The sequence below is a fragment of the Labrus bergylta genome, chromosome 6 (genome assembly GCF_963930695.1).
Source record: "Labrus bergylta chromosome 6, fLabBer1.1, whole genome shotgun sequence".
NCBI classification, from domain to species: Eukaryota; Metazoa; Chordata; class Actinopteri; order Labriformes; family Labridae; genus Labrus; species Labrus bergylta.
This window is the reverse complement of record NC_089200.1, coordinates 903,458-917,272: the sequence shown is the minus strand read 5'-3', so window position 1 is coordinate 917,272 and position 13,815 is coordinate 903,458. Positions and strand designations below refer to the sequence as shown.

At 42.4% G+C, this 13,815-nt stretch overlaps 2 protein-coding genes across 2 annotated transcripts; one reads left to right on the top strand and one right to left on the bottom strand.

The window, feature by feature from the left end:
- Nucleotides 1–1,949: 1,949 nt before the first annotated feature.
- Nucleotides 1,950–10,372, bottom strand: tm2d1 (TM2 domain containing 1). The gene is made up of 7 exons (XM_029282456.2): nt 10,226–10,372; nt 6,814–6,887; nt 6,334–6,442; nt 6,100–6,191; nt 4,863–4,936; nt 3,271–3,424; nt 1,950–2,307 (listed from the first exon to the last, which is right to left on the bottom strand). The coding sequence occupies exons 1-6, from the start codon at nt 10,354–10,356 to the stop codon at nt 3,314–3,316; spliced, it is 591 nt and encodes a 196-aa protein (XP_029138289.1). The 5' UTR covers nt 10,357–10,372; the 3' UTR covers nt 1,950–2,307; nt 3,271–3,313.
- Nucleotides 10,373–11,588: 1,216 nt separating this feature from the next.
- Nucleotides 11,589–13,809, top strand: LOC110003555 (inaD-like protein). Its single transcript, XM_065956401.1, has 4 exons — nt 11,589–11,632; nt 12,082–12,161; nt 13,163–13,225; nt 13,306–13,809. The coding sequence occupies exons 3-4, from the start codon at nt 13,204–13,206 to the stop codon at nt 13,524–13,526; spliced, it is 243 nt and encodes an 80-aa protein (XP_065812473.1). The 5' UTR covers nt 11,589–11,632; nt 12,082–12,161; nt 13,163–13,203; the 3' UTR covers nt 13,527–13,809.
- Nucleotides 13,810–13,815: the final 6 nt, after the last annotated feature.

Sequence of the window (13,815 nt, the reverse complement as noted above, 5' to 3'; positions counted from 1 at the left end):
GAGCCCGGGATTTCTTTATTTAGTAGACCCCTTCAACACACACACACACACACACTGAGGTTTGCGTGAAGCTTCCACCTTATCGGCAAAGTTTTCTCCCCTGCTCCGTTCCGACCGACGCAACTGTAATTTCATGCCCTCTGTGTTTCCCATACAGACCCTGTGTGTGTGTTTGTGTGGTGTGTCTGTGTGTGTGTGTGTGTGTCTGTGTGTGTGTGTGTGATGTGTGTTTAGCCCCCTATCAACCACCCAGAATGCAAACTGAGTTGATTACTATTCAAATGTTTTGTCTCATAGACAAAAGGCAACGCAGCAACATAAAAAACACAACAGGGGGATTAAAAAAAAACACAAAAACACTTCACACCGCTGTAACGACGACAATATGACAAAGAAATGAGACACTATGGTGGAGGGTTGATGTGTTTCAACCAATCAGCAGCCTCCTCAGCTGATGTCTGCCAAGGTCAAAAAGATTCCTCGTTAAAAAAAGGAGTGAATACTGAAGATGGAAGAACTGCAGCTCCTCCAGTGTCCACTAGAGTCTGTCTCCTGCAGTGAGTCAGTCCCCATAGAGCTCCATGTTAAAATGTCTAACTTTACAGCTGCAGTTCCTCCAGTGTCCACAAGAGTCTGTCTCCTGCAGTGAGTCAGTCCCCATAGAGCTCCATGTTAAAATGTCTAACTTTACAGCTGCACTTCCTCCAGTGTCCACTAGAGTCTGTCTCCTGCAGTGAGTCAGTCCCCATAGAGCTCCATGTTAAAATGTCTAACTTTACAGCTGCAGTTCCTCCAGTGTCCACTAGAGTCTGTCTCCTGCAGTGAGTCAGTCCCCATAGAGCTCCATGTTAAAATGTCTAACTTTACAGCTGCAGTTCCTCCAGTGTCCACTAGAGTCTGTCTGTCTGTTAAAATGTCCAACTTTTGGGGATTTTTTCCTGTAAATATCACACTAAGGAGCTGTCTCTCTGTGAGCTTTATTGGACTTACAGACGTCCAACAAGTCGAACTTTGTTTTACTCCAACTCCACTTTTGATTCAATGTTGCTCCAGTTCTTTCTTTGGATCCTGAGCGGACTCTGAGTACCGACCTCCATCTGTGGACGAGCTGTAGTGCAAGACTTACCTGGACTGTTAACACGTTCAGTTTTTGTCATATGTTTATTTATTTGTGGCACTGAGTCAGGACTGTCACACACACACACACACACACACACACACACACACACACACACACTGTGTTTCTGCATCCTCATAGACCTGAAGTGTGTGTGCGTCTCCTGTGAAGCGTGGTGTAGTATGATAATTGAATTTTGATGAAAGCCACATGGCTGTTAACTCAACACTGAAATAAAAACACACACACACACACACACACACACACACACACACACACAGACACACACAGACACACACAGACACACACACACACACACACACACACACACACACACACACACACACAGACACACACACACACACACACACACACACACACACACACACACACACACACAGACACACACAGACACACACACACACACACACACACACACACACACACACACACACACACACACACACACACACACACACACACACACACACACAGTGGTCGTGTGGGTTCTAGCTGGTTATTAAACAAAGAAACAGTGTTCAGACTCTTATTTTGTCATCATCAGAGTGAGGACATACAATCAGATTTACGGTGGTTCAGAAGGAAACACACTTGATACTGTTTATAATTTACAAATGATGTAAAAAACGACTAACATGTAACCATGAAATGACCAGCGTTGTTATAACATCGCTCGCCACAGAAGTCGAGATCTCAAGAAAACAACTTTCTACTTGTTATGACAGAAGACAGAAAGGTACATCTCCACTCAGAGCTTCTTTGATACAGAAAGATGATTACAGCTTTTAATAAAAAGTCAAATGTTCATTCATTCACTCAAAAAAAACCTTTATTTACAAAGCTGAACTTCATGACAAACATCAGAACTTCAAGACGAAACGCCACAATATGTAACAAGGAAACAAAAATAAATAAGGTGTAGCGCTGACAGGATGTGACGGGAGACTTCAAGTGAAGTCTGTCAGGAGACGATCTAAACGGTGATGGACGATCAGCAGGAATGTGAAGGTTTACCGTTTGTATGTGAAAGCAGCGGACTGACCCTTTAGAGGCGTCCAATCACAGCCAGGTTTAATGAATGTGACTTCAGGAATATTCAGATTTCACTTTCATAGTTGTTGCTGTAGGGACAAGTGTAGGAGTGTTTCTTCTGTGTTTACTTCACTGACCTGAAGAAAAAAACAGACAATCATCAGTCATCTACATTTTTTTTAATATTAAAGGAGCAGTATGTAACTCTGATCCCTAGTGTTTAAAATGGGTACTGCAGTCTGAATTCTAAACATTGTAGAGAGCTGTCTCCCCCCCCCCCCCTCACTCAGGTCACCATGTGGTGGACTCTGAAGCTTCAGTGTTTATCCAGCTCTGCATGGGTCTGTAAACCTTTCTGTGTTCTAACCTCTCTCCATTTTTCAAAAGCATCTCCAATATTGATCCTAGTTTGAGCACGTTTCTGCTCGTGGAGCTTATTAGAAACATGCAGAGGCTTTTTAGGTCGGGTACAATCACTTCTATCTGAACCACTTCTCTTGACCGCTTCCATCGCTGCAACACCTGTTGACCTGATAACTGCTCTCATATCTGACAAACCGAGGGGCGTCCAAAACGGGCCTTCTCTGGTCAGTTACACAATGTGGCATCGTGGTTATATTTGATTGGATGATTGGCGTTTTGAAGTATTTAATTTGTAGTTTCCATGAGCTGCTGCTGCTGCTGTGAATTCTTATGAAGTAATTAAATATAAAAATGTCTCTTTGTCTCTTTCTCTGAACTTGGACTTAAAGAATCTGGATTTGATTCCAGCCTGCGTCTCTTCTGACCCCCCTGAGAGACCCCCTCATGTTGACTTTACTCTCTGATATTTAACTAAAGAGAGCTCGACCTTCAGCTCTCAACTTCAACTTTGAATACATTCCTGTCTGCAGGAGCGAGCAAGGATTGGCTGCTTCTTATCGACCTCTGATTAGTTCTGGATCCTGATTGGTCCGTAGCAATTTCGACCTAACGACAGGCTGAGAGCTGAGAGGCGGGGTTTAAGCCTCCTGACAAACCGTTACGACGATAATTTGTTAATATTTTTGGATAGTGTGTTAAGAAAGAAACCCAACAAATAAAAGACATGTTTGACTCACAGAGTTGCTGCGTGTACGTGCTTGTGGGCGTGTCCAGGTGTGTTCACAGGGACAGGTGTGGCTTCCTGTAGGTCTGGTTGGTGATGGACAGGCGGGTCAGCCGAGCGCCGTAATAATCCACAATGTAGTTAGATCCGTCAGCTGGACCCACGATCTGCAGGACGGACACGACCATCAGTTAGAGGATAAAAAAACAAGAGAAGAAAGAGGGGGAGGAGCCAACTTTGATCTGCTTTATTTTGAAAAATCAAACCAGAATATTTTCAAAATAATTGTTTAGACTGAACTTATTTTTTTTTTTACATTTTCTGTAAGTTTTTTTTTACGTAATAAATATTTTATTTATTTCTCTTAATTTTTTTTTCACTTTTAACTGTTTTTAATTTGTTGTTCAATTTTTTTTTTTTACTTATCGATGTATTTTCACACTTTTAATTACTCGATCAGATCACATTTATTGCTCTTATATTTAATGATTGATTGGGTATAAGCGCTGAGAGAAATCAAAAACTGACCCACAAGTTTAGATTATTGGAACATTTTGTCGACTCGTGCATGAAATATGTTTAAACGACGACAAAGCAAGCAGCGACTTGAAGTCATTTTGGAATGTTTTATGAAATTATGAGAAGTTAATTAAACTCTTTGACACGTTAACATTCATAGTTTAGATTTGGGACGGCAGGAGCTCAGTCTGTAGGGACTTGAGTTTGGAGGGTGACAGGTTCAAGTCCCGGCCTGTGCGGACCAGTCTGGATATTGGTCTGGTAGCTGGAGAGACCCAGGACACTTCCCTGAGGTGTTCCTGCATAGCCCCGCCCACTCTGACATGTCTCCATTATAGCACGTCGGTCCTGTGTGTGTGTGAGAAGCATGACTCTCAGTAACAGATGTTACCTGAGAGATTAATAAAATATGTACAAAAACTAAATAAAATAAAATAAAATAAAATAAATAAAATAAATAAAATAAATAAAATAAATAAAATAAATAAAATAAATAAAATAAATAAAATAAATAAATCCATCTCTCTGGTCTCCTGTTGAGTTAATAAACATTTGAACTGTCGTCAGATTCCAGTTTTAAAACTCTCCGATGGGTCAAACATGGCCGCCGTTCAGTCTGTTGTTCTCCTCACGCCTCGCTGTGATGGATCTCCTTCCTCTATTATCTAAATCGCCTGGACAGGAAGGAGTGATTCGTCCCTTCACCTCCGGTTTGCCTCGCTCCATCCGTCTGTCTCCGTCCTCTCAGAGTCCATTAGGAGCGCCTTAAGAAGCATCATTCATCCGGCGGCCTCACGGGGACGCAGCGCCGGTCAACACACGGGACGTAAATAATAATCAGAAGGCCGATGCCTGTTTATTCATCAGGCTCACTGCCCCCCCCCCCCTGCAGGGCAGTTAGCCACTAAAATATGAGGCTACGCCACCGCGCCGCTGGAATGGATCCCCCGGGACTCGAGGAACGCTTCATCACAGGTGTCACGCTTTAAGAGGTTGTGAAACAGGCTGAGGCAGACGCTCTTCACCTGTTTTTTATTTGTACAAATCAGACATGAGAGTAACATCCACTTCCTGTTTGTGACTCACCTGCATGGCGATGAGGATGAAGTCGATCAGAGTGCCGATTCCACAGAAACCGACCGTACAGAACTTCAACAGACCTGAAGCAGATGGAGAGTGACAGAAGTCATTCATAACCCTCTGCAGCCTGTAGGGGGCGCTGACGAGACTTTTTAAAATCAGATTATCTGATGTTTGTTTGACTGTTGAAGCTCTTTAAGAAATCTGACTCTGATTTCAGATTTGGCTCAAACCAGACAAACCTGTGCCAACTCAGGACAGGTGCAGCTGTCCTCACACACACACACACACACACACACACACACACACACACACACACACACACACACACACACACACACACACACACACACACACACACACACACACACACACACACACACACACACACACACACACACACACACACACACACACACACACACACACACACACACACACACACACACACACACACACACACACACACACCCCTCTCAGTCTTTGTGTGGCTGCAGGTGTGTGGTTAAAAGACGATGAGAGCCGCTCAGTCTGCTCATAATAACTCACTCTTGTTGTGTTAATCATAACTGTTATTCTTCGGGTTATTACGCTCGATTGTGTGCAGATCAGCGGCGAACAAAGACGCCCTGAATTCAATTTAAATTCAGGCTGAAATATGGAAACCATTAAAGGGTGACGCCGCCTGTTTCCATCCGCCAACAGAAGCTAAAGACGCAGGAGGAGGAGGAGGAATGATGAACCGGAGCAGCGGCTCAAACATCTCAGAGAGAGAGCAGACTGACATCGCTGTCAACGTCTGTAAAAAACTTACACAGTGTGTAGGAGTCTGCCTCCTATTCCCAATTCTGTATGAATTAAAAACAGGAAATTACCAAATATGGGCACAAAGAGGGGCTTCTCTTTTTGCATCGTTTGATTTATACAGAATTGGATCGAAGTTTAAAATCCAGATAACTTGCAAACCTGCAGAAATTTTATCAAAACGTTATGAGAGTGGAGGAGCTGTGTGTGTGCAGGTGTGTGTGTGCGTGTGTGTGTGCGTCTGCACCTTATTTTTATATTTTATTTTTTATATGTAAATACATGCTGCTGTTTTATCCTGCACTACAACGGGCCAAATGCAACGAAATTTTGTTCTTATCTGCACTGTAACGTACAAGTTTGAATGACAATAACGAAAGTCTAAGTCTAAGTGTGTGTGTGTGTGTGTGTGTGTGTGTGTGTGTGTGTGTGTGTGTACCTAGAGCAGGGTATCCCAGGTAGAAGCGGTCGGCTCCCAGCCAGCCCAGAAACAGAGACAGAGCCACGGCGACTTTATACGAGTATCCGCTCCTGAGAGGAAACGATGATTATTATTGATGAACCAGCTGATCAGAACAGATATTATAATGAATCAATACACACCTCAATCAGATTCACTCTGCAGCAGACACTTTATCTACTCTCTGTGTGTGTGTGTGTGTAAAGTACTCACACATTCCTGCAGGGGATAGTTTTGTTGAAGCCCACCTCTTCACCGCTGAACCTGAACTCTGTCCCGTTAGAGAGCCGACAGCTGATGTTCGGAGCTGGGAGGCACTCCACTGCACACACACACACACACACACACACACACACACACACACACACACACACACACACACACACACACACACACACACACACACACACACACACACACACACACACACACACACACACACACACACACACACACACACACACACACACACACACACACACACACACACACACAGTTAGGCCAGTCGATATCTTTCTCTTGATGTTTTGACGTCTCTGAGTTTCCTCGTTGCTGAAATATTCTGTTTAGTAATAATACAAATAAACGTTCCTCGCCTTTCTTTAAGCTTAATGAGTCTGAGCTCGTTTATTTTTCTGGATTTGATGTGTGTGTTCAAACACAAACGTGCTGCGTCCAGCGGGTCACACTCACCCCAGGCCGTCGTGTCCCTGCAGTTCTCTGGCTCCTGAGTGGATTCATCTATCTTTGGATCTTTACACAGATACATGAGGAGAGTGAAGGATCTGAACCTCTGAACCACTCAACACAAACATCAATACCAACATCAACACCAACATCAACACAAACATCAACACAAACATCAACACCAACACCAACACCAACATCAACACAAACATCAACACCAACATCAACACAAACATCAACACCAACATCAACACAAACATCAACACCAACATCAACACAAACACCAACACCAACACCAACACAAACATCAACACCAACATCAACACAAACATCAACACAAACATCAATACCAACATCAACACAAACACCAACACCAACACCAACACAAACATCAACACCAACATCAACACCAACACCAACACAAACATCAACACCAACATCAACACAAACACCAACACAAACATCAATACCAACATCAACACCAACACCAACACAAACATCAACACCAACATCAACACCAACACCAACACAAACATCAACACCAACATCAACACAAACATCAACACAAACATCAATACCAACATCAACATCAACACAAACATCAATACCAACATCAACATCAACACAAACATCAATACCAACATCAACACAAATATCAACATCAACATCAACACAAACATCAATACCAACATCAACACGAACATCAACACAAACATCAATACCAACATCAACACCAACATCAACACAAACATCAACACAAACATCAACACCAACATCAACATCAACACAAACATCAATACCAACATCAACACCAACATCAACACCAACATCAATACCAACATCAACACGAACATCAACACAAACATCAATACCAACATCAACACCAACATCAACATCAACACAAACATCAATACCAACATCAACACGAACATCAACACAAACATCAATACCAACATCAACACCAACATCAACACAAACATCAACACAAACACCAACATCAACACCAACACAAACATCAATACCAACATCAACACCAACATCAATACCAACATCAACACGAACATCAACACAAACATCAATACCAACATCAACACCAACATCAACATCAACACAAACATCAATACCAACATCAACACGAACATCAACACAAACATCAATACCAACATCAACACCAACATCAACACAAACATCAACACAAACATCAACACCAACATCAACATCAACACAAACATCAATACCAACATCAACACCAACATCAACACGAACATCAACACAAACATCAATACCAACATCAACATCAACACAAACATCAATACCAACATCAACACCAACATCAACACCAACATCAACACCAACACCAACATCAACACAAACATCAACACAAACATCAACACAAACACAAACATCAACACAAACATCAACACAAACACAAACATCAACACAAACATCAACACAAACATCAACACCAACATCAACACAAACATCAACACCAACATCAACACAAACATCAACACCAACATCAACACCAACATCAACACCAACATCAACACAAACACAAACATCAACACAAACATCAACACCAACATCAACACCAACATCAACACCATGAATGCGAGCGGTGATCAAAGGACCTGTTAACAGTCCCTGTTTCTGACAACATTTCAACATGTCTGAATCGAGAGTTTAAACACGTTTATTAGAAGTGGGGAAAAATCGATTTAAGATTGTTTTCTTCTGAGATTTTAAATAGATTCATAACTTCCAAAAAACTTTCTTTGGCTAATCAGTCCCTCCCTGCTAAAGCTAAGCTAGCTCTTTAACTCAGTAGAAATGGAACAGAAAGAACTACAGACTCACAGATAGACTCTGAGGTACGTTCTGAGTCACAAACAGACTCTGAGGTACGTCCTGAGTCACAAACAGACTCTGAGGTACGTCCTGAGTCACAAACAGACTCTGAGGTACGTTCTGAGTCACAGACAGACTCTGAGGTACGTCCTGAGTCACAAACAGACTCTGAGGTACGTTCTGAGTCACAAACAGACTCTGAGGTACGTCCTGAGTCACAAACAGACTCTGAGGTACGTCCTGAGTCACAAACAGACTCTGAGGTACGTTCTGAGTCACAAACAGACTCTGAGGTACGTCCTGAGTCACAAACAGACTCTGAGGTACGTCCTGAGTCACAGATAGACTCTGAGGTACGTCCTGAGTCACAGATAGACTCTGAGGTACGTTCTGAGTCACAGACAGACTCTGAGGTACGTCCTGAGTCACAAACAGACTCTGAGGTACGTTCTGAGTCACAGACAGACTCTGAGGTACGTCCTGAGTCACAAACAGACTCTGAGGTACGTCCTGAGTCACAGACAGACTCTGAGGTACGTCCTGAGTCACAGATAGACTCTGAGGTACGTACTGAGTCACAGATAGACTCTGAGGTACGTTCTGAGTCACAAACAGACTCTGAGGTACGTCCTGAGTCACAAACAGACTCTGAGGTACGTCCTGAGTCACAGATAGACTCTGAGGTACGTCCTGAGTCACAGATAGACTCTGAGGTACGTTCTGAGTCACAAACAGACTTTGAATCCAGAATCGTTTTGAAATAAAAAAAAATAGATTCTGAAGAGAATCATGAGACAGCCCTGATGTTCATGGAGACTGAACTGTCTCTGTGATGAGGTTTAGTTTTGTATCACTGCTTTCTTCTCTAAACAGAATCAAACACAAAGAGGAGCTTAGAAAAGTCTCCTCACCCTCCACTAGTGGTGTAGTACTCAAAATCTTCACGGTCTCCAGATCACTTCATGAAGGTCTCTGAATCTAAATCATTTTTATCCAGTCTTGTCTCGGCCTCAGACTGGGCCGAATCTGGATTTTAAATCAAGACGGGTCAAGACCTCCACTGATCGGCTATTTCTCCTCATCATTACTCAGATATTAGAAGGAAAACACATCTTTTTAAAAGAACAAATAAATGAAATGAATCTGTACTGCAGGTTGATTTTTATCCCCCGGTTATGGCAGCAACCTTCCCGGTGTTACGGTCTGAGTGAGAGACACGCCCCCTAATCACAAGGTGATGATTTGTGATATTTCTGGTCTTGGTCTTGTCTCGGTCTCAGACGCTGGGTGGACTCGTTGTTCTGAATATAATAATGAAATAAAATAATAAATAAATAATAATGAATAATGAAACACCAGAATGTTTAACATCCTCTCCTCTGACATCATTTAACATCCTCTCCTCTGATTTGTTGTTTCTATTGATGAACTTTTAAAACTAACATAACGTATCTAAGCTAGCTAGCACTAACGTTAGCTAGCTCCCCTTTGTGTCGGTTATTTTCGGTTATTTTCGGTTATTTTCGGTTATTTTCGGTTATTTCTGAATCAAAACGTCATTAAAGGATACTGTCCGAGTCTTAAGCTGTCGCAGCTGTCCACCTCCTCCGCCAGAACCTTTAAATGAGAGTAAACAGAGTAAAACAAGAGGCTCCATATCCCGGAGCGTAAACAAACCAGCCGTCTCCGGGAGGACGCCATGTTTCTCTGACTGCGTCACGTGACCGAGTGATGCGTTCAAGACTGTAAGGAAAAAAAGATTATTCAGAGATCTATGGCACAAGTGCTGAAACTAATGTTTTACCAACTTTAAACTGAAAGATAAAATATTAGATATTCCAATCCAATTCACATTTATGTACACACCTATAGAACATTTAAAAACAGAACAATTAAGCCAGAGTGCTGTTCAAACATACATAAAACATAACAAACATTGAGACCAATTTAAAAACAAGACAATCAAACTAAAAAGCATTAAGACCATCAGTTAAGCAACAGTTAACCTGGTGACGGCTGATATGAACACTAAGGTGACGTAATCCGGTCGACAGTTGCTAGAGCGACGTCACTTACGCGACACAACAGAAAATATGGAGGACGCCGTGGTGATGAGTGTGTGCAGGTTTATGAACATAACTGAGTTTGAACGGAGACGTGCAAAGCATTTTAAATGATTTTAGGAGCTTTTACCGTCTTTTATTTGCTAACATGTACAGTGGGGTTTACGAAATAGCTTTTGGTGGTACTGGATTGGCTCTTGTGTTCGACCAATCAAAGTACACTGATGTCACTCAAAGCTCCTCTTGTGCTGGGAGAGTATCTACTCTGAAGCAGGAACTTAAGGGTTTCTCTAAACGGGGTTCTAGGAACTAAAATAGTTCATAGTCCCTGTGGTGTGAAACCAATAAAAAGGGGGAGGGGCCCAACAAATCCTCGGACTATGAAAAAATACCTGGGTTCCAAAACACGCTATAAGATGTGAGGACCCGTCAAGATCAGAAGATTATCTTTTCTTTATTCTGCTTTTCTGAATTGTGATTCAAAAATTGATAATTAGGAGGATATATCAAAGCATTGCCTTGACCTTTTTAAATAAATTCATATTTGTGAGCCTTTAATTTATTTGAGCTTATAAAAAGGATGTTAATAAGTCATATCAATATTTCAAATTGTGTTTAAAAAATATTAATTTAAGTTTTTTCCCCATCCTGCTCTTGGCACTACTCTTCAAGGCGACATTAAAAAAAAAAAATAACAAAAAATGAAAAAATAAAACATAACTAGCGATAAAACATGTTTACGGAAAATAATCATATATACAACCTTTTTCTTTTCTTATTTTGTAACACACAAATTGAGTAACAAACTTTCAGATAATTTAAAATCTCGGAAAATATATTCGAAAGCTAAATTTCCGACAGCACCATAAACGCAGCATTAAAGCGATACTAGTGCCAAACTGGATCCACTTCATGTGAGTTTAGCACCAGATTAAAACCAGTTTAAACGTGTCTGTTTTTAATTATTTTATCCCTGAGTGGTGGCGACACCCTCCGACTGTGTATCCGCTATAAAGACACCTGAACCGGGTTTATTTGAGACCTTTAAAACAGGCTAAGTGAGCATGCTAGCGGGTAGCCCTCTGTTAGCGGAGGGCTGAGGAGCTGAAGTTGTTTAATGTTGTTTTCGATTTGATTACTTTTAAAAAAAACACCAGAGTTCAGTTAAATGTTATCTCTGATATAATAATGTGTGTTTAAATATGTCGTAGGTTGATGGAGAGTGTTTTAAAGATGTGTTTTTAAAGTGTGATGCACCTGTTGCGTCCTGAACCTGCTGTTTTAAAGCTTTTCACTCTCCGTTACTTTTTAAAATGTGGCTTTAAAAGCTTCAATAAAGCAGGAAAATGTGTTTTTTTAATAGTTCCTACATTTGGTTTCATCCCCCTCTCCCCTCTGAGTTTGCTGAGTTTCACTTCCTGGTTTCTCAGGTGAGCTGCGCAGGTGAGCAGGTTTCAGTGAGACCTTCAGGTTTCTGTGTTCAGTTTGGGGAATGTCGTGTTGTTTGTTTTCCCCCCTCGTGCTGATGAGCTGATGGAGTGTGACCTGGTTCTGCTCTCACCTGAGTAAACACACCTGGCTAATAAATGCTAAGCTAACAGTCTGATAACACCTGAGACAGATACTTCCTGCAGTGTCAGAGCAGGTGTCAGGACGCAGGAATTTAAAGTTTGATATGATACTAGTTCAAACTTAACACGATATCACTTTCTGTTCGTTACCATAGCAACAAGAAGAAAAGTCCCACACGCCCAAATATGGGAATTTTTTTTCTTTTTTTGATGACCAACTAGCAGCTAAAATCGTAAAAAGTATTTCCTGTCAGCCGGAGGTCAACAGATATTTCCTGCCAGCGTTTCTCTCGCGAGCTGAGGGGTGAGGCGTATTAAACGGGCGTGCCTGCGGTTGTCATGGTGATTTTGGAGGCTGTCAGGCACATTCAGGAGAAGAAGTCCTGAAGTCGGGGGAAACCGTCTGGTGACTCTGATCTCACTTATAGACATTTTAAACACATGCCAGAAAATGATGGTACTAGTGGGGAGCAGCTGATCGGGCGGTTATCGTCTGTCGTGCCTCGGCGTTGTAGGCGACGCTGCACGATTAACGCCGGGCGACCGGGCTGAAATTTGGATCGGCTTCAAAATGAGTTGTAAGACTCAGAAATCGGGTTTAAATCAGCCCTGAGAGCGTATTGGTGAACGCCCGGCTTTAAACAACATCGTCCTGCCTGAACTTGTCTGAACTTTTTTTTGTCTTAACTTGTTTGTGATAACAAACTAAGTGGTCCTACTTTTCTTAAAGTGCCTGAACTCATCACATCCTCTGTCTTTTCTCGTCTTTCCTAAAACGGTTTTAAGTTGTCCTCACTGAACTCGTCTTGTCTGGTCTTGGTTATGACACACCCTCTTTGGTTTTCTTTCATAAATGTTCGCTCTCCTGTTCAGATCGATCCAGAGCGACGAACGGAGAGCGAGGAACGACAACGATGTTTGAGAATGTCCCGACGGGTAAAGAGCCTCTCAGCTGTTCCACATTGAAATAAGAGAAATGATGATGTGCACAGATTCACTGTGTGTTTGTCCCTCAGTGTCCACCGCAGAGCGTCAGCAGGTACTGGGAGCTCTGGAGCGTCTGCAGGCCAAACTGGTGCAGAGGGAGGAGTGGAGCCACAGCGAGACCCTGGGGACCCTGAGGGAGACCCTGCAGAGTCCTCTGTTCAGTCACATCCTGACCCTGCAGCACTCCATCAAACAGCTGCGACACCAGGTGAGGAGCACGCCGTCAACACGACAAACAGAGACACACTAAACTACAGATACAAACTTTACCTGAGAATAAGAAGATGAATATCTGGAGTATGGACGGGGTCTGAAACTAAAACCCGCCAAGCACCAAATGCTGATTCCATTGTCTGTTTGGAGAATATTTCAGAGCGCCATCGCCTCGTGGCGGGTAAATGTTTGTAGAGTTTTACGCTAATTTGTTGTAGCTGCAGCGTCTGTCTCCTGCTCCTCTCCTGTCTTTATGTCAGACAACATACACTGATGCACAATCAGGCGCCAGCCACAACGCTCTGCTGTTTTCCTCTGGTGCAAGG